This window comes from Stigmatopora argus, chromosome 4 (assembly GCF_051989625.1).
Source record: "Stigmatopora argus isolate UIUO_Sarg chromosome 4, RoL_Sarg_1.0, whole genome shotgun sequence".
Classification (NCBI taxonomy): Eukaryota; Metazoa; Chordata; class Actinopteri; order Syngnathiformes; family Syngnathidae; genus Stigmatopora; species Stigmatopora argus.
In genome coordinates, this window is record NC_135390.1 from 16322253 (window position 1) to 16345786 (window position 23534).

Genomic DNA, 23534 nt, shown 5'->3' on the forward strand with positions numbered 1-23534 from the left:
CTCTACAGTGATGCGTTTACGTTCCTGGTATTTTAGCAAATTGGTGGACTTTTGGCACAGTTAATTTAATTATTGCTCATAAAAATAGAAAGCTATTATCACATCTTTCTCAGTCATTGAAGTTTATTGGTTAATTTAATTCACAACTTTCCTTATTATAACTTGCCAATCTTTCCACCTTTAAAGTTCGATAAACAGATTTTTTCATTGCCGGTAAACTCCCCCCCAAAAAAACATTGAAATCATTTTGTTGTCAAGAGATTGCTAGCACTGTCGCAAAGTAGAGGCTGTTGTGTGAAATGCTCCAACTATAAGATGGAAAAGGCTACTCATGTTTGGTACATTCCCCATTATTTAAACAATCTGTCGCGAAACACACAACCTCAAAAACACCCGATTCCGCTCATTTCCCCCTACAGGGCAGCACTAAACATCACAATTCACACACACAATGCCGACAGTTTTCCCCTTGGCGCCTGCTTGCAAAAAAAGAACACAAGAAGTGCATTATCACCTCAGGCTCTGAGGAATATTGCCCCATGTAACCTGACAGTAATCTGTATGCAACCACATACTGCACTCACATCACTGGGTAAGTAATCCAATAGTCAAATCTTGGCCAAAATGATCAAATTAGGTGGCCTGATTCTCTTGCACATCAAGCATACAAAATGCGACAGGCACTCTATCCATATTTGAAACATTTTTAACCATACTGTATCTTAACAGAACAAAATATTGAAGAAAATTCTAATTGATGATTTAGTGCAGGCATTTTGAAATAGCAGATTTAGGAATCGTTAAAGTTCTTGCATTGTAAACCCATTAATTTTTAATGCATGTGCATACTAATATATTTTTCAAAGTGCCTAAAAACAGTACGATTTTGCAAAGTACCATTTTTAAACTTTAGTAGAGGTATATGGAGGTAAAACAAGGTAAAGTATTGCCAATGGAAGTGATGGAATTGAATTTTGACATGTTTTTCCACTGTCAGTCTAATATTTTCATCTTCACAACCTGTCAAAATGTTGCAAATTACAGGGAGAATGACAGAAAACAATTTTTTTTAAAAAAAACGACAGCAACAATTTGAATGAGGGAAGAAAAAGTTATAAAGGAATATCGGGATAGACTGATATTTAAAAAGAAAATGAGAAAACAAGGCAATACTTTTTTTTGTTTCAAATTTTTCGATTTAATTTTTCATTGCAGTCTTTTCAGGGCAATACTTGTTTGAAGTCAAAAGACTCTTCAATGCCAAACCTTAACAGCAGTGTTCTAGCTCGAGAGAAGTCTGGCTGTATTTCAAATTTTCAGTCTGACTCCTGTCAGCACTGTATTTCGCTCTCAAAAGTCTTGTTACAGATCATTTAGCGAAATGTTGTCTTCTTGAGACAACATTTTAAAGATTTAACAGCATGAAGCAATGGAAACGCCAGGGGCTTTCTGTACAGGTCCTATGCGTACACCTAACAAGGCAAAGACGGTAAGAAAGAAAAGAAAATGGAAAAAAATGTATACAAACTAACACTATACAATTGTGTTTCCATATTGTAAGGTTTTATTTTTTACTGGGAACGGGACACTTCACCTATTTTTGACACCTTGCACTGAGAATGAGATCTTTGTGTTGGATTAGTTTAACTAGACTATTAGATTTAGTAATTGCTTTCATTTTAGTAAAAGAAAAGTCGGTGAGAATGAACATGAATTCCTTTGCTACCAACTCTCCCACTTCAAATAGATTGGATGTCGATCGTCGTCAGAGACAGCCAATAAGTTACTAATTATTTAGAATAGCCTGAACAACATAACTTGTTTGCGAAAAGTCATCCCCTTGTCAATTCTTCTCGCAACTGGCAGTTTGAAAAAAAATTAAGACAGTCCAACTTTAAAAGAAAAAAAAGTGTGGCTTTTAGTCAGGAAAAGGTAAATCTAAAGAGCTAAAAAGCAGCGTACTACCTCCGAAGCTATGTCCAGTACGATCATAAGCTCCAAGTGACCGAAAGTAATTAGAGAGATGGAGTGGAAGTAACCTTTGCTGTAGACCAATCCCCCCCCCCCCCAAATAAAAAATAAAAATAAAGAGCACATCAACATGGCGTCCTGCACCTCCGGCATAACTGGGGAGCATTTAACTGTCAAGCATGTTAAGTTATCGAATGACGGGCGTGTGTGCATGTGAGCTAATGGGCGGCTGGCAGCGGGCCAGTTTGATTCCGCCGGCGGACTTGGCTCCACGGGACCTGTTCTGTGGCTATCGCTCGCATGACCGGAGAGACACAGTCGCACCCACTCAGACAGACCAGAAGCCACCCGGAGGACGAAGACGTTCCGGCCCCCCTTTTGCCCTTGCGCTGCCTCCTCGTAGAACTCGCGAGCATCCAATCGAAAGGACGTTTATTTTTGACAGAGCCGAAAGCCCCACGGACCATGTGTGCGGATTCAGAGGAGGTCATCTTAACTTTTTTTTTGTGTCACCGCTGTACGGAGTGAAGCGGGGAGGATGGATGGAATCGCACGAACGCCCTTCGGGGACCAGCCTAGCAGAGGGATGGAGACTAGTAAGCTGTGATTAAGAAAGAGCTACACTGGTATGGAAGACGAGGATAGCGGGGGGGTAGTGTTGAGAAGGGAAAGATAACTCTAGGGGGGCGCAGAAGTCTCTTCTGTGAGCAGCGGGGAGATCAGAGGCTGACTCGCAGAGGCTGAAAGACAACCTGGGAGATAAGCGGGTCGAGGAGGCGCAACGGAAAAAGTAAATGTCAGCAAAGCTACCGAGAGAAAGTAGGATATTTGGACGGAAGGCTGCCTGCAGGTACGCAGGACAAAAAAAGAGGACATGGATGCCCATAGAAGCATGCTGATGTGTAAGCGCATGTGCATGTGTTTCATCCAGCTGTGAGCTGGAAGGCGATGCTGGGGGATGGAGGACTGGCTATACAGCAGGTGTTAGCCATTTCACACCTGTCGGCACCTTTTAGCCCACTTTGTTTATCCGTTACTATGTTAGCATCCGCTGGTTTTTACTGGCAATCCATCAGGAGTTATTACACGTCTTCCGACAAGTAAACGCAACCACCATTCATAAAAATAATTCTATTCACGTGTTTACAAACTATGAAGCCTTCCATAAAACCTCACCTTGGAAACTTTTAATTTAAGGTTTGTGTCTGAAAAGTGATATTTATTTTGAATTATGTACAATGACAAATCAGTTTAAAAAACACCAAAGTAGCTTTTTTGAGCGACTTTTGAATTGTTTAGAGATTTCAGCCGCAAATTACAACACCAGGTTGCACCCAGTTTCTAAAAATAATAAAGATATGACAAACAATCCAATGTTAGAAATCCTATTTATGTCAGTCTATTCACATATTGAAATTATCCGTCCAGTTTTAACAAGACACACAGCCGCTGTTATCTTAAAAACACTTTACGAAAACATGTCAAACTGCTGTCTATTGAAACGCAGTATGATCGCATAATTCAAGACCAACACCGGCATTATTATCTAAGGGTTTGATTGCAGACCCTTGGTGACTCATCTCCCAAAATTTCTTTTTAAATCGAACCACCACTTTGAAGTCAGACAGTTCCATTCCACCCCTCAGTTCTAACTGCAAATTCAGGTCCCATCTTGTTCTCCCTCCTCTTTTTCTAGCGACTAAAACAAGTGGGACGAAAGTGATAGATAGATTAGGAAAATGACAGCAGAGGGAAACACGACCAAGTTCAAATGAAGCTCTAAAAGAAAAGCAAGGGTGAGGTGCAAATGGAAAAAATGAAAAGAAGAAACGGGCAGGATATGTATTTAAAAAAAAAAAAACGAGCAAGAAAGTGGTGAGCGGCTGGTGAAATAGCGAGTAAAGCAGCCAGCAGCTCAGGCAGCAAAGGGTGACTGATCCGCTCTGAGAGGTTTGGAGACAAGACAGACACACGCTATATAGCCATAGATAGTGCAGGCCAACAGCTCTGCAGATAGGATGCGGTGGCACAAGACTCCCATGGGAGCTTTAAATGCCTTCAGCATCCTCCCTCGCTCCCTCGCTCTCTCTCTCTCTCTCGCTCACCATCCCCTCGTGCCTTCGTTGGATTGCACGCTGGCACTGATTCATCCTGCTGCACACTCCCTGACTTCTTAGTCCATAAAAAGCCTCAATCTTCCTCCTCGCTTGCCTGCCTGGACTTTTACTTTTTACACCGGGGCTTTGCTCCTTCCCTATAAAAACCACAGCGGGGTGGGTTGTGATCGCTTGTGCGACATAGGACGCACGCCAGCGCGGAGGGGTCCCAAGGGAGGGGTGACGCACTCTGTGGCGGCATATGGGGAGCCCAGGGAATGGAAGAAAGACGGAGACCAAATAAACCAGGGCAGGAAAAGGGATGACGATTTGCTCAAAAAGTAGGCGCCGCTGCCATTCGCCACCGGCAGAAAATCACTTGTTCTTTGGTGGCATAAAAGGAGAAGGTGAGGGTTATTTTTGCAGCGTAGGTGGAAATATCATTGAGAGGATGCAATTAAAACTGTTGAGCATCAGCAGGAGGATGGGGGTATTGATTTTTCTCCACCTTAAGTGGCATTGTATTGCTCCATAGTGAAAGTCGGAGTAAATGAAAATTAATGTTTACATTTAACACTTAACGTGGACAAACCTGTTAAATTGGTTACCTAATTGCCGGTGATAGATGTCAGATCTATTTGAGCACAGAGAGGACAAATGTAGTTGCTGCTATCCCAGGGGTAGCAAGGTTGAAAATCCTAATGGCCGCAACTATAGCCAATGGAGGAATGTTATGGCGAGGCAGTGCATAACCATAATACATGAAAATGTGGGCATTTTTTTTGTTTTTCCACCACTTCTAAAGTACAAAAAGTCTCTGAATTCTTTTGACAACATTATTACGCTGTTGCTAATCAATGAGTATCAATGACAGTATGCATGCAGGGGAGTCGGATGAAATAAAGAATTATGATTGACGCCGACACTCCTATTGGTCCGTTCGGGACGCCACTCAAATCGCCAGTGGATTCCGTATTTTAGTTGATATTTGTTTTCGGAAACAAGCGGTAAAAGGACTTTACATGAACTGTTAAAAAAAAAGAAAAATTTTCTCCAACAGCTGGCTCTTTCATACAGTTACACATTATTTAATCTTTACTTTTCCATCAATAATTATTCAACAGCAAATCTTACAATATGCTATTATAAACTTTGGGGAAATTTGGACGATGTCAGTTACACTCCAGAGTGACAAAATAACGATAGTACGATGTTTTCCCATGCATTTTTTTTTGTCAAGACCAAGGACTGTATGGAGAATTGCAATATGAAATGGTACCGTACCAAACCAAAAAAAGGGTGCAGTGTATTTTGGTCCAGACCCCAAAACCCGAACTATGTACTTTCCCCTCATTCAGCCCTCACTCCAATCTTGCCTCAGCTGCTTTAATAATCAATTAATCTGACACAAAAGTGGCAATTCTGAGCAATCAAAGGACTAATGAAGCAAGTACACACACAAGACATCATAAAAATCCACTTGATGCAAGAGTCATTTTCCATTTGGGTGAAGCTCGTCTAACGATTGCAGCCTTGGCTCTAATGGACGCAGGTCGTTTGCTTTAGAATTTGAAAATATTTTTTTTCTATCATGCATTCACACAGAGTGAACTCTGGTGGCACTGATTAAAAAGGAAAAAAAAAGGACAAAATGGTGGAAAGCCCAAAGATTGGAGCCGGCAAATAGTCAGAGTGGGAACATTAATGGGGCAGAATGCGATGAAGCACTCAGCAAGGAAACCAAATGACATTTAAAGTAGGACAGAAAAGGGAGGTGATACACGCGTGAATGTATATGGACTGCGCAGCTGGGCCTTTTGCAACATTACAGAAAGTGTGAGTATATGTCTCTACTCCCTGGAGACCACATAAAAGCTGACTCCATTAAGAATGTGTTGCATGTGTGATAAAAGTCCTATTATGTGTTTTTGTTGGGATTTCATTTGCTGAAAAGTGTGATCTGATTCTTTGACTTGAAACCATGTTATGACACTCCCCGCATAGTATTGCTGAATGGAAAATGATGAAAGGAACTGTTCTGAATCATCACAGAATGTAAAAAGAAACAAATTTTACATCATTATCTACAATTGCAATCATTGTCTCTGGTGAGATTCCACAACACCAGTATTTGGAAATTGGCTTTCTTTAAAAGATCCTGTGGCCTATATGCATACATTGTTCAGACGTGTAATTTGACTGACCTCTGACAAGAGCCGTGACCTGGTCTCTGCCAATCCCAACACGATTCTTGACCTCGCAGACAAAGGTGGTGTTGACAGCTTCGTCTACCTTCAGGACCTTCAGCTGGTTGTCTTTGATTTGCACCGTATCAGGCATATCTCCTGTCATACTGGAGGAAAATGGCTGGATCAGAATGGATTTACTCTAGTTGAGTTGAGACGCACATTTATTTTTTTCCATGACTCGCCGTAAATGAATGTACAAATATCAGTTGGATCAACGCCCTAAATCAAACTCCTTTAGAAACCAGACTGCTTACACAGATTTTCATTTGCATAATGTACTGTACAATGTCATCCAAGTCGACTAATCTTATCAGTGAAACATTTGACTACCTCAACATCCATTATGGAAAAAAAAAAGATAGATGGTATCATTATTTTTACCAAGTTCTACAATTTCTGAGTATATTTGCCAATGAAGGCCCTGTCAAGGTAATGGAAGAAAAGTGAGAGAAGGCGAACGGCGTGAATCTTATTATATTTCACATAGGAGAGTTAAATTTGCGGTTGGAGTCCATTGTGAAAAATTATTTTTTAAAGTTCTGAATACAGCTTTACTGCATGATTGCAGACTTAATGATGAAGGGTGGGTGAGAGGAATAAAGGGTCTATTGAATATATAGAGAAAAGGTGCAGAAATGGGTCTCTACTCACGACTTCCAAAGAATCGTCGTCGGCACTGGATTTCCAGCAGCTTGGCAGGTGAGCAGCACATTTGTACGACCAACGTACCAATTATTGTCATATCCCACAATTGTCACCTGGGGGGCATCTGGGGAAAGAAAAGGAGACAAAAGGGATTTATGGAAAATAGTGCCATTCAATAAGTTATAATAATTAGATCAAGCTAAGAAGGAGCAAAATGATTGAAAGTTAAAATGGCCGACTCTTACATTGAACTTTCAGTTTCATCTGGAAGCTTTCCGGCACGGTCTGCGTCCGATGAGACACGATGCAACTGATATCTTTGCCATTGTCAGCCGCAGTGGGAACCACACGGTACTCGCTGGTGATCGACACCGTGTTGTCCTGGCCCGGCTTGGATAATGTGGTGGCGTTGCCATTAGCGGTGGTCACCCAGCGGATCGTAGCGGCGGGGCGGCCATTGAGGGATTCGCAGCGTGCCACCACCGTGGGTTTGGAGTTTGCTTCCACAGTTAGGGCGGAGCCCGAGTTCTGGGGCTTTGCTGGTGAGAAAGTTTCATAAAACCAAGTTTAACTATTGAATGTCGATAAAGGTGGAATTTCAACAATACATTTCCAATTGAACTAGATGGGGAATACAGCAATACCCAAACTATCGAGGGTTCACCACATCTCGGTTTGGATCCCCCAAATACTTATGAAAAGTTTATAGTGTAGGAACAATAATATAAACATGAAATGGGGAATAAGGCATATCACAATTGGATATCATTTCACTGGCCACTTGAAGGCAGTGTCTACTATCGAGAGTTAAATAATAGAGAAGAGTTTAAAGGTCCAGCTAATATTAAATAGATGCCATAAAAATACTGTCCATTGTGGTTATTAACCTATTGCGGCAGGTCTTGGAATTGTTTAACGGTGATCAATGAGGTATTATATAGAATGTTTTAAAATAAATCAGTGTCCTACCATTTTAATCGTTGACAGCATGATAGGATTTTGGAAAGCAATGTCAAATTAGCAGATTTGTATGATTTTGGGCTGCTACTGTGCTGATGTTAGTTTGCAAAGGTATAAAATAACAATATAAGATATAGGCGGGTTGATTTTATAAAAAGGTATTTTGGAGATGTGAGGATTTGAACAGATTTATTACATTTCAAGTCATTTCACTTGTGAAGGATTTGTAAGAGTCTAAAAATACAAGCACATCAACGAAACTAATTAAACGTAAGCCCTTTTGTGTTGTTTTCAAGATGTTATTTTGCTAAACATCGAATCACGTTTCCCGGCAACCTCTCACCACTACGGCTCTACTACTTTGTCTCCTCTCACCAAGAAACTGCACAAACAAACAATTACAGATATTAGCGGAATCGCACTTTCAAATGCTTTTAACGAAGAATGGCTCTCGCTTATTCAATATTTCTCGGAAAAATACATTATACCAAATTATAGCTCACCAACTATCAATCATTACAGGCCATTTTCGGTTTGTTTGAAAGTGGAATGCGAGCAAAGCGGTGATGGACGCTGACAAGCTTGGATCAATATGCATTCTGAGAGGGAGGCAGGGGAGGCGCGTTGCCTCAGTGAGAGGCGAGTAGAACCAGACACACTGGTGTTGAGCCAAGGTTAGTCCAACAGTTCCTTTTCATTAACAAGAATACAATTGATCTGACAATACTACTTATAATAGCAATTAGACCGCAGATGGGACGGGCTTTTAACCTCCGTGGCACCTCCGAGAGAGGCTGGCATGCCGGGTAACAGCTTGTACGTATTTATGAATACGCAAAGAGGAGATCAATACTGACACCTGACCACACCTCCGTCGGAGCAACAGATGCTTTGACAGGTCATCTCGAATTAGTGGATTAACTCCAACTAGATTGAAAACTACTCCATCTACCAAATACTATAAATACTAGTTGAGGACCGTCAAACTCAAGTTGGGTCGGATCATTATGTCTGTCAACTACCGTATTTTGCTCTTTAATATACCCTCCATTTAATATACCCGGGTATATTAAATGGGGGGGTATATTAAATGATTGATAATTTGGATATTTGATATTTAGCTATTGATGCTCTGACATTTACAAACTCTCTCATGATTATAATTTTGAGAGTGAGCGAATCCGGCGACGAATAACATGTACACACACGCCAATAATACGCAACTTATTGATAATTTTGATATTAGATATTTAGATGTTAATGCTCTGACATTTACAAACTCTCTCTCTCATGATTATAATTTTGAGAGCGAGAGATTACCTGGTTGATCGCTTTCAACAGTAAACTCTCTCTCTCTCATGATTATAATTTTGAGAGCGAGCGAATCCGGCGATCAAACGTCCGTTCGACGAAACGTCCGTTCGACGAACTGTCCGTCGACTAAACGTCCGTTCGACCAAACGTCCGTTCGACCAAACGTCCGTTCGACCAAACGTCCGGGGACCAAGTGTCCGTCGACCAAACGTCTGGTCACATTAAATGGCGCACAAACGGGAAGGTACGATCCACTACGCACTCTTTATGCCGTGACGGGGTGCTTCAACGTTTAGCAGTTTAAAACTACTTACTGCTCAGGTTAAAACTACTTACTGCTGAATAAAGTCTGACTTGGAATTTTAATGAACTTAAGTATCTATAATTATGCCCCCATGAACACCATACAAATCTTGCCAAAAAAGCTGAGTTGCCGTTTAACATACTTTAACATATATTAAACAGGCAGGGGTATATCAAATGGCGCACAAACGGGAGGCTCAAAAAAGCAAAAATCATTTAATATACCCGGGTATATTAAACGGCAAAATACGGTAGGGCTAATTGAAAAACTGATCAATTATCAAAAGAAGTTCGATAATAAAAATGCTGATTTTATAGAGACCCCAAAAATTATTTTAAAATTACAAATACAAAATAAATTAAAGTCTCTCAATTCCATAATCTCCCACCTTTTTATTGACAACTACATATATGTTGTATACATTTCATTTTACAAAAAAAAAAACATTAAGGCGATGCACGTTTTACCCTCGCCGACCATATAAAACCATGAGGTGGGCCAGAACTGGCCCCCGGCCCTGGGGTTTGACACCTGGGTACTAGCTGAGCCAAAATTAGAGGGGAATAAAGATATTGCATATTTTAAATGCAAAGACTCACTGGACTATAATTACAGCAATTCAGCATCTCCCTCAGAGCAGACAATATATTATGATGTGTTATTGTATATGTATATTATTATGATGTGCAGACAAACAACTGCCCATGAGTATTTATAGTGACTAGTCTCTTTTAGCAAAACATGTGAAGGCAATCATATAATAATCAATGGCAGTAGTAAAAAAAAAACAAGAAAAAAGATTATTATGTGGTGAAAGGCTTTGAGTTTAACCTTTCAGCTAGAAAATGTCAGCGCTCAATCATGATGTCCTTTTGGACGGCGGTGCGGTATTATGTCACCACTAGCTCCAGACTTGCCACAAATGTGTTTTAGTGCAATGGTAGGGTGGCCTTTTGAAAATGATTCAAAATCCCCAATTAACTTAGTAAGTCCAACAAAGCTATGATTAGATAGAAAACCACACCCACTGGCCTTTTCTGGTATATGTGGATGTTTCTCTGGTGTGGTTTGTCCTACTGTGCAGCATTTCAGAAAAGTGGGACATCATATGTCCCGTCTTGAACTATAAATTTGAAATCCATCTTCCCATTCGCTAACTTGGTCACTCCACCGGAATTTAACATCTCACAACACCCCCAAAGACGCCCTCAAACAGAATACATGAGTTCATAAATTGTATTTATTGGCTACAGTTGACACTGCTATTTAAATCTACCAGTTTTCCAATGTAAATGGGTAAGTAGAGCTCTCCTCTGTGCAGGCAGTTAGGGAAAAATATGATAAATTATGCCAAAAAAAGATTGGTTTTGATGACAAGTAGCAAAATAAGACACCAAATTTGCTTATCATGGTTGTCAAAAATCTTTTCTGTTTCTGTTTGACTTTAAGGCTTTGAGGTCAGACCTTATCTTTAAGTGGGATGTTTAAGTCTCAATTTCAAAATACTAAGGCATAATTTCAACTACAGGCATGGCTTAGCCTAAATCTCCCCCAAACCTGAGCCAAAAAGCCTCTAAAGCAAAAGTGTCAACTCATCTTTGTCACGGGCCACATTGTCATTTTGTTTTCCTTCAGATGTGCTGCTAACTTGGGGGATGCCATAATGACCCAACTAAGCAACCACTAGTTGATTATCAAATCATTCAGAATATTTGCAAAGTAATTTAGTTTTATAGTCGAGTAATCGATTAGGTGGGACATTGACTTAAGAACTACTAAATGGAAAAACACCATCAAAAAGGTAAATCTTGTCTTTTTTTAAACTGTAAATATTCTCCTATCTATTACAATTTCAAAGCAGGTATGCTGATTTGACACCATATATCAAAATTGAAAAAGTAGTCCCCGATTTTTCATTGAGGACTACAGAAATGTTGTTTAAATTTCCTTTGAGCGACCAAATATGAAGGCGATACCACTATGCTATGATGTCAATGCAGACATTTCCAAACAACACCTTGCATTATTAAACTTTGGCTATTTTGATGGAACTTATGTCTCATATAAGCAATACAAGCCACTATTGGCTTACAAGAAGCAATTCCAGTAATAAGACTCTTTCTTTCCCCCATTATCATCATTACCATTAGACCAATTGGCTTATCACCATGGAAACCGTTATGAAAAGGTACACACACAAATAAAGGGGATGAAAAACGAGGAGGTTTTGATGGAAATTTCTTAGTGCCAATTACTGTGACAGATGTGCAACAATTGGAATTAGAAGGGATGTTTTTTAATTTCTTTGTTTTTTTTTTAAATGATTGCATGTGTTAAGAAAAAAATGTAAATGAGACTTACTGAGCATAACCAGTTGGGTGGCTCCCTGCTCGTGTCCGCTGGGGTAGGACGCAAACTCACAGATGTATCTCCCCTCATCCGTCATGCGAACATTGCTGATCTGGATGGAGGGGTTGACCACGTTGGCGGGGTTCTCCATGAAGCTGACTCTGTCCTTGAGCGGCGATTCGGGGTAGTTGGGATCAAAACTGGGGTGTAATACGGCGATGTTCATCCTCTCCCCCTCCTTGGGCTCGTAGATCCAGGTGACCTGCAAAATCAAAATTCATGTATTTTTGTAAAATTGAATTTTTATTTTTTTACTTTAAAAAAAAAGAAATTTCCACAACTACAGCAAACAAGACTGATCATGTTGACGTCCAAAGTTACCAAATTACATATTAGAGACTGACACAGCACAACTTATTAAATGACTGTTTTTAGAAATTTAAAGAAAATTGCCAAAAAGACATCCAAAATGTGATCCATGTGGACATCAAGTCAAATATTAAAATTAGATTGTTCTTCATTAATATTATTTTATATTAAAATCAATTTTAAGAATAAATAACACGATACATTAATAAAAATTATAATAAAAACAAAATTAAAATACATTATGAACACAAATATCACTCTATAGTTTTTGTTTCTTACTGTTTTACCCATTTCCTGCTATTGGCAACAATGGACATCTAATCAATTTATACTGGAAGTACTGGATGTGAATGCTCATCTTTCAGTACCATTGAGTTAAAATGGTATAAAGTTACACACTCCTGTATAGTAACCAGAAACGCTACCAGCTTCCTTCTACAAATATCCTCTTTTGTTTGTATTGTACGTGTAGATTCTCTGCCATACTTTCACATCCAAATTGCTCGTTAACAACAACACCACCATATTGTGTGCATGTTTTGCTCATCTTTAATTCGCCCCACATTATAGGAGCACTAAGAAAACATTCAGCTTTTCCTAATCTTGCACAGCGTTTCTTACATCTGAAAAATCCATTGGTTTGTTAAAAAGGGGGGAGACTTGTAACAAGCTTTAGGTAATATTTACTGGGCATTTTCATCATAAAATGTCTCAACTTTTCCTACCAACTCAACAGCATGGAGTACATGAAAAACACCTAAGAGGAGCAGGTATGAATATGAATGTGAATTTTAAGGAGCAGCACGCCATTCTAGCTACTACCTCCACATCCACTCCTCACCTGCTCGCACAGACTTTCCACTTGATTGAGATGCAATTTAGGAGTGTCCCCATTACCATACTCAATCTCCTAAAGCAAAATGAAGCTTAGCATTGTTTGTTTGGCAACAAAAAAAAAGTTAAGCCTAAATGTGATAAAAACCTATTACTAGCCTTAGGATTATTTCTGCAAACCATGATTTGCTAGATTAAAATTTAATACTGGAGGCAAATAAGGCTTGTATCCCGCCACATGTTTCCAGTAACAATTGTGGTTGGAGCCTAGCAAATGCAAAAAAAAAAAGAAGTTAGCATAGATAGTTTTTGGGAAAAAATGATTTAAAACGCATCAGGACGCAATTCTGACAGCTAATTTTATTAAAAGCAGCATTTCGCACATGACGTTTGAACGACTGCGAGTAAATCTTTTATTTACTTCCTTCTGTTTTTATTTGTAAAACTATTCCCAAATAATCAAATCGACTTTAAGTTTCCACTGATTTGCTGATATTAAGACTTGACAGGGAGCACAGAAGGCCTTGTTTAACGAAACAAAAAGCTCTTTTATCCAGTCATTTGAAATAGTTTTGAGATTTCAATGTCAGTCCCATCAACAAACAGTCCACTGCCACATTTAAAAAAAAATCCATAGCAATTATCTTTACCAAATTCTAAGCATTGAAGAAAACCATCAAAAAGTGAGCAATAAAATAACTTACCATGGTGAGTTGAATCCCAGTAGTATCTGTAAAGGCACAGCGCAGGTTTACGGTTTGCCCAGGGTAAGACGACACCTCTGGCTCCACTTTCACTCGCTGACCGAACACTCCTAAAAAAACACATACACAGAAGAGATAAAACATGAATTCTGCCATTCAAAGTCGCAGAGAAGAGATGAGAGAAAGCAGCACAAAATAAATTCTCCCAGTGATTAATGATAAGAGCGCAACAGTATCTGCTACAGCATATGAACTCCAGCAAGTAGGCCAAGAGTCTGTGGTCCCTTGCTTGACTGACCGGCCGTAATAAAAATAAAAACCACAAAAAGCGGGGACATAAACAAGGCAGTCGTAAATCATCCACACGACCCTGCTTCTCCATCACCTCCCACTTGCAGATACCAACGCATTCCAGCGTGGCGGCAAGGAGTAAAAGATATGGTTTATTTGCAGAAGCGGGGCTTGAGAATGACAGTCTGCCAATAAGGGTATTTGTATGTGTGCCTGTGTGTGTCAGTTTGTGTAATCCAGGTCCCTGTGAAAATCTAATTACTTGTATGAGTAACCCAGCAATAAGTATATGTCAGCAAGATGGCACCTGTTTCAAGTTAAAGTGGATTACCTGCAAATACGTAACCTGAAATTTCGGCATCTGCAGAGTGGATGTGCATATGTGTGAGTTTGTCCTCACAATATACACACTACACTGTAAGGTGTTAGAAGTGTTGTTTTTAAATCCTGACTCCCACTATGAGTTAATCGCCTGCGACGGAAGGGCTAAGCTGACAATTTGAGTGCTCATACGCCGTTTGTGACTGGTCCCCGCTGTTCTACTTGCGTCCTGTAAATGTTGCGTAAGGTTTCAATGCCCAAGTTACCAAAAGCTGGTTTTTAATGACTAAGCTGTTACTGTGCTTGATTGGGTACCAAACTTCCTGACAAAAAGTCAAATAATATATCTATTTGCTGTTGTCAAGAGGAGGATAAAAGAGACTGACTTAACAACGTACAGGACTTGAACGCAGTTTTTTTAAGTGACTGCAGGTTGGTCACTGACTTCACAGTCATACAGGGATTCATTTAAAAGCAAGCCATACAAAGTATGTAGTAATAGTATGGGTAGATAGTAGAGTGTAGATAGTAGAGTGGCATTTATGGTGACAACTTTGTGTTGAGGAATTGAATTTTAGGTTTAATTTAAGGAAAAAGACTTCAAATATTCACTCTGTGAAATCAAAATGATCCAAGTTTCAAATTCTGGAGTGTCTGACAAGACATTGAACTTTTTCCTCCATGTTGTAATTATGTATCTCGGAAGTCCTGGGAGTTTCTAAGAAAGATAAGATAATTTGTGGTGCTCTTGCAGTCATTTTCCATTTCACAACAACTCTTGTGTCTTTCTTTCAAGTGACTGGTATTCCCAGAAACAAAAATGGGACAAGAAAACCACACCTCAAACATAGTTTTAAAAAAATATATATACTCATGTATATATATATATACACACATACACACACGTATATACACACGCATATACATACATATATATACATATATACCCATATATACATATATATATATATATACATATATATACATATATACATATATATACATATATACATATATATACATATATATATATATATATATATATATACATAATAATAATAATCGGACATAGGCCATGTCGTCATTACCACAACACAAAAAAGCCTACTTGTCATCACACGCAGAACTGCGTGTGACGAAATTGATGGTGCTTCTCCATAAGCTACGTTTAATCGGCAAAAGACCTAAATAAGTGTAAGTTACGGACTTGTAATTTGTCATTCCGCTGTTGTGGATACAGGTCGCTTACCTCTCGATTACATACAGGTCGCTTACCTCTCGATTACCGCACACTGTCTGCCACTTACCTTCCTTCAAGTCAGCTAGGAGGCGGCAGATCACCAACCAAACATCTATTCATATGCCGCAGAAGGGAATGTGTGTATGTTAGCGCGAGTTTAGATGTCTGATGGATGTGGGGAAAAAGCTATCCTTAAGCCTATTTGTCCGAGCTTTGTGGGACCTATAGCGTCTGCCAGAGGGCAGCAGCTGGAACAGATTGTGACCAGGGTGGTAAGGGTCCCCTATGATGTGCTTGGCTCTGCTGAGGTAACGCGGGCTGGCAATGTCTTCAAGTGAGGGCAGAGAGCAGCCGACAATCCTCTGGGCAGTGTTAATCACTTTCTGCATGGCCTTTTTGTCTGCCGCCGTGCTTCCAGCGTACCACACTGTGATGCCGTACGCCAGGATGCTCTCTACAGTGGTTCTATAGAAGGTTCTCAGAAGATTGGAGCCCAAGTTGTTCTTCCTGAGCACCCTGAGGAAATGGAGTCGTGTCTGAGCCTTCTTCACCACTGCCGTGGTGTTTGTAGACCATGAGAGCTTGTCCGTGACGTGGACCCCCAGGAATTTAAAGGACTGGACCCTGTCTACACATACTCCATTTATGAGGAGTGGGGCCAGATCTGTGCCGTGTTTGCGAAAGTCCAAGATTATTTCTTTAGTTTTCGTGGTGTTCAGTGTGAGATTGTTCACCGAGCACCACGAAGACAAATTGTTGACCTCATCTCTGTAAGCCGACTCATCCCCTCCTGAGATGAGTCCGACCACAGTGGTGTCGTCAGCGAATTTGATGATGGCGTTAGACTGGTGGGTGGGTGCACAGTCGTAGGTGTACAGGGAGTACAGAAGAGGACTCAGTACACAGCCTTGAGGGGAGCCAGTGCTTAGTGTAATGGAGGAAGAGAGGTGGGGACCAAGTCTAACAGTCTGTGGGCGGTTGGTCAAGAAGTCCTTTATCCAGCAGCAGATTGAAGAGGATAGTCCAAGGTGGGAGAGTTTGTTAGTCAGAATGTCCGGTTTTATGGTATTGAAGGCTGAGCTGTAGTCAATGAAGAGCATCCTCACGTAGTTCCCAGGGTGTTCCAGATGGCTCAGTGCTGTATGAAGAGCAATGGCAATAGCATCATCAGTGGACCTGTTTGCCCTGTAAGCAAACTGGTGAGGGTCAATTGAGGGAGAGATTGTATTCCTGATATGGCGGGCTACCAGCTTTTCAAAGCACTTCATGATCACAGGCGTGAGGGCAACAGGCCTATAATCATTCATGCTGCCAATGGTTGGCTTTTTGGGGACAGGGATGATGGTGGCAGATTTCAGACAAGATGGAATGATGGATAGTTGCAGGGAACAATTGAAAATATTTGTGAAGACTCCAGCCAGCTGGTCAGCACAGGCTTTGAGCACCTTCCCAGGTACTCCGTCAGGGCCCGCAGCCTTCCTGGTGTTCACAGACCGCATTACCAGTCTCACTTCCTGTTCCCGGAACGTCAGTGTATTGCTGCAGGGTGGTGGTGGGGGTGTTGAGACTGGGCCTGATTTGTCAGTCTCAAAGCGGGCAAAGAAACGGTTCAAATTCTCCGCTAGTGAGGCATCTGCATTAACAGACATAGTATTGTTGTTGTAGTTGGTTATATGTCGTATTCCTTGCCACATCTTCTTTGGGTTATTTTCTGTGAAGTGCTCCTCAATTTTTTTGGTATATGCTGCCTTGGCCTTTTTAATGCCTCTTTTCAGCTCAGCTCTGGCAGCGCTATATTTTATCTTGTCCCCTGATCTAAAGGCGGAATTACGGCATTTGATGAGTGCCTGTGTCTCATTGGTCATCCAGGGTTTTTGGTTAGGAAGAACCCGTATTCGTTTATCTATAGTGACGTTGTCGATGCAGTTTTTTATGTAAGAAAGAACAGAGTCCGTGTAGTCCTGGAGGTTGTCGTGTACAAAAAGTTCCCAGTTGGTGCGGGAAAAGCAGTCCTGCAGCTGAGAGAGTGCGTTGTCGGGCCAAGTTTTTATTGTCTTTATTTGTGGCGTTGTTTGCCTCCGGAGTGGAGTGTAAGCGGGGGTGAGAGATAGGCAGAGGTGATCTGATCCAGCTAGGTGGGGTAGGGAAGTGGCTTTGTAAGCCTGTTTGATGTTAGAATAGACATGGTCAAGAGTTTTGTCTCCTCTAGTATTACAATTTACGTATTGAATAAACTTAGGTAAAACAGTCTTTAAACACGCCTTGTTGAAATCACCAGCGACAATAAAAACTCCATCGGGGTGAGCAAGCTGTTGTTTGTTAACAGCCGCTAGCAGGAGGTTAAGTGCCGTGTTAACGTTAGCATTCGGAGGTATATAGATAGCCGTTGCTATGACGACGGTAAGCTCTCTTGGAAGATAATAGGGCCTACATCGTATTGCTAATAACTCTAAATCCGGGGAACAGTGAGTGTCAATAATTTTACTGTCGCAACACCATTCATTATGTACATACATGCACAGTCCACCGCCCTTGCTTTTGCCTGTTAATACTTTAGAACGGTCGTTGCGAAAAAGCGTTCGGCTAGCTAGCGATACCGCCGCGTCGGGGATATGCGGGTGTAGCCACGTTTCGGAGATGATAATAATATTACAGTTTCTAACAAAGCTGTTGGTAGCAATACGAAGTTCCAACTCATCCATTTTGTGGGTGATGGATCGGGCGTTGGTCAAAAGGATACTTGGAAGCGGAGCTCGGTGTGGTTGTTGTTTGAGCTTAGCAGCAAGCCCCCCCCGGCATCCTCGCTTCTGTTTCCTATCCCTTCGCCGCCTGCGACGTGCTTTTGGTGGGCTGGCTAGCCACGGAGATCCCGGAGAGTGTGTTAAGAAATCGGATGTATCGCATATCCTTCGGATAGTGAGTAAATCCTGGCGACTGTAAGATAACGAACGACACCGAACTGGAGAGCTTAGAGCCGCAGCGTCAGTGCGCGCCGCCATCTTGCGCATTGCGTTAGCATCACAGTAAAAGACACCATCCTTTGTGCATTGTGATTTTCTATAAAAGATGTTCCCGCCAAGTACTGACCAGCGAACAGTGAGCCAAAAAGTTGTTTAAAGTCTGCCCTCATTGTACGAGAGTATATTTTTGTTCATGGTAGTTATCTCTGCTCAGAAGCTGTGTCTGGTACAGAATGCTAATCAAGCGCCGTCTTGAACCTAGAAAAAGTCCTTTGATGTCTTGTATTTACAACAATGTTAGAGATACCAGCTTTAAGTTTATGACTCTTTGCTATAAAGTTGCTCTGGCTGATCCAGAATACTATTTATGTGCTCACTAGATCCCCAAGAAAAACACCCTGTTGTCTCATATAAGCCTTACTGTAAATGGCAGCAGAGTTAAGTATCAGTCTCTAATCAAAAGTGGCTTGGTGTATTGGAATTTTAACTAATACTCAGTGCATGTCTTCTTTGAGACACATGCATACTAAAAAGAGTAAAGTCCGACCTTTACCTACACAATTACTGGCAGATCTAGTCCGACTGGTTTGTATGGAGTCGAAGCCATTGTGTTGAAACTAATATCAAGAGGCTTGATAAAACACAAACAGTCACGAGGCTGAAAAGCTATAGCTTGGGAGATAAAAGGAAAAGGGCAGCACTGTCTTTCTTTTTGACGAGCAATAAACTCCACACCTTTTCTTTCTCCGGGGAGATGTGAGCTATCAATACGAGGGGAGGAATGGGAAAAAGAAAAGAGCAAGAAGGAAGAAAACAAGCCCTTTCCTAGAATAACAGCAGCTCTCAGAGGACGAGCCCAATTTGCAACCACAAAACAACACCCTTGTAAGCCACAGAGGACACTTTGGACAAGAACCAGACGGCGGCCCGCCGAGGCTCGTGCCAGATCGCTTCTAGGCCCGTAATTTTTTTTCTTTGCCAGCAAAGCATGAGAAATTCCGATGCATCAGTGCCCCGTAACAGCGACATTGTGATTTTTGCATGTGCTCACAGCATTTCGCAGGCCACTAAAAGGCTTTGTCGGTCAACTTGGAACTCGCCGGGCTAGCCCCAGATGAGCTCTGCCCACGGGAGTTTGTGCTCAAGTTGCCGCAGGATCCGGCAGAAGCCGACGGGGGAAACGTGGGAGCGCTTCATTACACGTCTTGATTGGAGGGACTGGCCAGCCAAATGTCATTTCAAAAGGGAAAGAAAATCGACATTGGCATCTACTCTGCTCTTGTATTTCATGCTAAAGATTGAGTTTTTGCATGCATGGGTCAACAACTTTGATAGATGATAGAGGTTTTGGATAATGTATTTTCCCATTTCCATTGGGCACTTGACAAATGACAGTAGTGACTGAACTGGGACATAAAGTGAATTTAATTTGCACATTGCTTAACTTATCGCTTTCCCCATTGTACTTTCTTACAAAAGATGTCAGGGTTTGCTCCAATTTCCTTGTGACTCCAAATGACTATTGAACTGCAGGTTTTATAGAAGTAAAATAATTTTCATTGAAGTATGCTACTAAACTAAGAAACAAAAGACACCTTGGCTCTAGTTTAAAGACGCAAAAAGGCATGAAATGAAATGAGGGCATTGCAACAGCGTGTATAAATGTTTAAACAATATTTAATTACAAAAAACAACACACTGGCTTTCCTTTTATTAAGATGTATGTATGAAAATTCCATTTTTTTTCAGCAAAACTAAGCCCTGAAACAGGGTACTTCGACCTATAAGTTTAATTACCCTTGACTCTGTTTACTTGCTTATCAAATCAATTTTCCCATTAAAATGCCATTATGCTTTCCAACACCAGAAAAAAAACATATTTTTGACAGTTTTGGGAAGAAAAATCATCACTAAATAAAAATAAATAAAAAATACGTGCCATTATTTGAATGCCCATCAAGATTAAACAAATCTTGGTAAAACCAAGCCTAGTTTAAACCATTTCCTTTCTGACAAAAAAATTGCATATTTGTCTACCATCTCCCAATTCATAATTGGTAATTGAAAAACAGAAAACAAGCCGTTTATCTTGTTCCATAATGATCTTTTTTTATATAAATTGGGAGATAAATTCGTACATGATTTGTTTTCCCCAAATTCCCATTGCCATGAACCACTAATTACTAATTGGAAAACAGAAGATGTTTTGTTCATTAATCTCCCTATTTTTTGGAGACATGAAAAAACACAAAAGGCTTTTTTCGTTTTCATCAATCCAAATTTGGAAGAAAAATAAATAGCTGAAAAAGACAGAGACCATGTCTCCTTTCAGCCTGCTGCCCAATCTTAGACATATGTATTTATTTTTTGGGACAAGGCTTGACCACAGGCCCAAAAAAATCTCATCAAAATTCATTTTTGACAAGCCAGTTAAGATTCGCTATTTTCAACAACTGGATTGTAGCCAAAGTTGGCGGGTATCCCGTCGGTCACTCTGGCCTTCAAATGCTAATTCATGTACAGTAACGTGGTGTCTTCATAACACGCAAGGGTGCGGCAGAACCAGAGCTGCCCGTCTGTCATTCGGGGGGGCAATAAGAACAGAGCCAAAACAGGTCAACTCCTGCTGGTGTATGAAGAAGAGACATGCTGCCCTTATGAGAGGCTACGCCGCTTCGGGTAAATGAATATTCCACAAACACAAAGACTACCAAAGGACCTTTTTACTTGACGGTCCCTGAACCCTCTAGATTCCGTCATTCGTGTAGCCGTGATGCATTAAAGTGAGGGACAAAGGCATTTTGGATCGAATAATTGGGAGTATAAATATTTAGAGAGCGGCGGTCGCATGAAGAGGGTGAGAGAGAGACAAGTAGAGTGGCAGAACTGAGGGAATTGAAGGATGGAAAAAAAGGCAGTTCAAGGGTAAGAACAAAGAGAGAAGCAGGGAGGCTCCTAGGGGAGGAGAACGCCAAAGACGTGTGTCGCCTACGAGTGATGCTGCAGTCACCGACGGATGCCCTGAACATCTTCAAGTCGTCAACTTCTGTCGACTATGGTTATGTCTCGTGGCAGATGGCCAAGCACACACACACACACAAATGCAAGCACACATTAACAACAGGCTGCCTGATCTCCTGGCTGGGCACGTTGACATTTCCATACTTCCCACCATTGGTGTGTGAAGAAGAAGAAAATGAACAAGGAGGAGGAAGAGTGGGGTAGGTGTGCATGAAAGGGTGTGAAGAGAACGCTGTGCCAGGAATAGGGAATGAAGGAGGGGAAAGGGCAGCAGAGGGAGAGGACGACGTCGAAAGGGAGAGACAATGTGATAAACAAGGTTAACGGAAAATGGCCTGAGGGACAAAAGGCACAAATAAGGCAGGGTGAAAGAGAAAAGAGGAGCAGCTGAAAAATGGAGCTATTCAGGAGACCAAATGGGAAGAGGTGGGACGGGGAGAAATTATCAGAGCGAGGCGGCTGAGTCTCTGACCTTGTAGAAAACACTTGTCACACGTCGCGACCAAACACGCAGAGCGAAACAAAACATCTGTGAAAGTGCATCAAAGCCAGAGAGTCATTTAAGAAAAGGCGCCAAGTAGGTAAAAAAATGTCCATTAAAATGAAAGTTCGTCTAAATATGTCGTGTTTGGCTGCAATTTGTCAAGAGCCAGTCCTCCTCTATCGACTTATTCAACTCATTCAAAAGTGAAAATTGATGTCTCTGCGTGTTGAACACGTCTATTTTATGATGTGGAAAATTACATTTTCATCAGCTTTCTTGACCCGAAAATACAATCGGGAAGCCCGAAGGGTGGCTTTCAATAGTAAATGTTAATAGAATTTGCATACAGTCGATTAAATATGACACGGGTGAGGACCATGAGTGATTCAAAATAAAAAATAATTCCATCTCAATTTTAAAACAGAGTACAACCAATATTCCTAATTTGGCTCAAATGGACATCAGAATAATTTCCAGCGACCCAACGCCTAGAAACATATGACTTGAACTTTCTGCCCATGTTTTCATTGAATTATGTGAACGCCATAACCTCAACACAGAGAAATTGAAAGGTCAAAAAATTTGTCATAATGGAATAAGTTTTATCTCAAATCATTTTTTTTACATTCTTGAAAAATAAATAGCACTGCCAAAAACCTGGAAATGTCACAAAAAAAGCCCATTTTCACTCGAGCCTATCTAGGACAGTTTGTCTGCTTTCCAAAACTACACACGGTCTTAAGCCAGAATCTTCCCGCTTCATTCCCTCGGAGGCTGACTTTGACGCCTAATGGCATCCGTGCCCTCCGCGTGATCCCACTATAGCGAAGAAGAAATGGCGCGTCCGAATGGGGTGAGCGAGGGGAGGCCATCACCTAAAATATCCAAAGCCCTTCACAGCTAACCCACTCTGTCACTTCATCAGGCTAGTGGCTGCAGATTGACAGGTGGGCATCCAGCAGAGTACCAGCATTGTCCATGCTCCTTCAGACGGCTTTCACTCTTCTGTGCCCTCTCGCTATATACCAATTTATAGATTTTTTTCTTCAGCGCGACACAAAAATGTTATACCTAATATTGAGCGTCACAAAATGCCAGCAAGAAACTCTTGCACCAATAAAGGGCAGCAAAGGTTATATGGATGCAAGTGGTTTAAAAGCAAAATTGTACCCTGCCTGTAGTCAGGTGGGATAGACTCCAGCACCCCTGTCATTGTTTTAATGTAAAAAAAAATATGTTTTATATGTACATATGTACGGGTTCTTAGCTTCTAGCCATCTTCATGTATGATGTTTGAAGGACTGAAGAGAATCGCAAAACAATCGAAATGGCCTGTGTTCTACTAGCAATTATTACGTAATCGAAAGCGATACCCAAATAGCACTTTGGTTCTTGGTCATTTTTTTAGCCTTCAGTGATTCC

The 23534-nt window shown here is 41.0% G+C and overlaps 1 protein-coding gene across 2 annotated transcripts in view; it reads right to left on the reverse strand.

Annotated features, from left to right (window-relative positions):
* The window catches only part of LOC144072852 (nectin-2), a 118225-nt gene that overhangs the window by 53117 nt on the left and 41574 nt on the right, over window positions 1–23534 (reverse strand). For both annotated transcript variants that reach the window (XM_077598196.1, XM_077598195.1), the window contains exons 2-6: window positions 13796–13905; window positions 11901–12150; window positions 7207–7500; window positions 6968–7085; window positions 6272–6420 (exon numbers count right to left, since the gene is read on the reverse strand). In XM_077598196.1, coding sequence (XP_077454322.1) covers window positions 6272–6420; window positions 6968–7085; window positions 7207–7500; window positions 11901–12150; window positions 13796–13905 — 921 coding nt within the window. The remainder of the gene's footprint in view (window positions 1–6271; window positions 6421–6967; window positions 7086–7206; window positions 7501–11900; window positions 12151–13795; window positions 13906–23534) is intronic.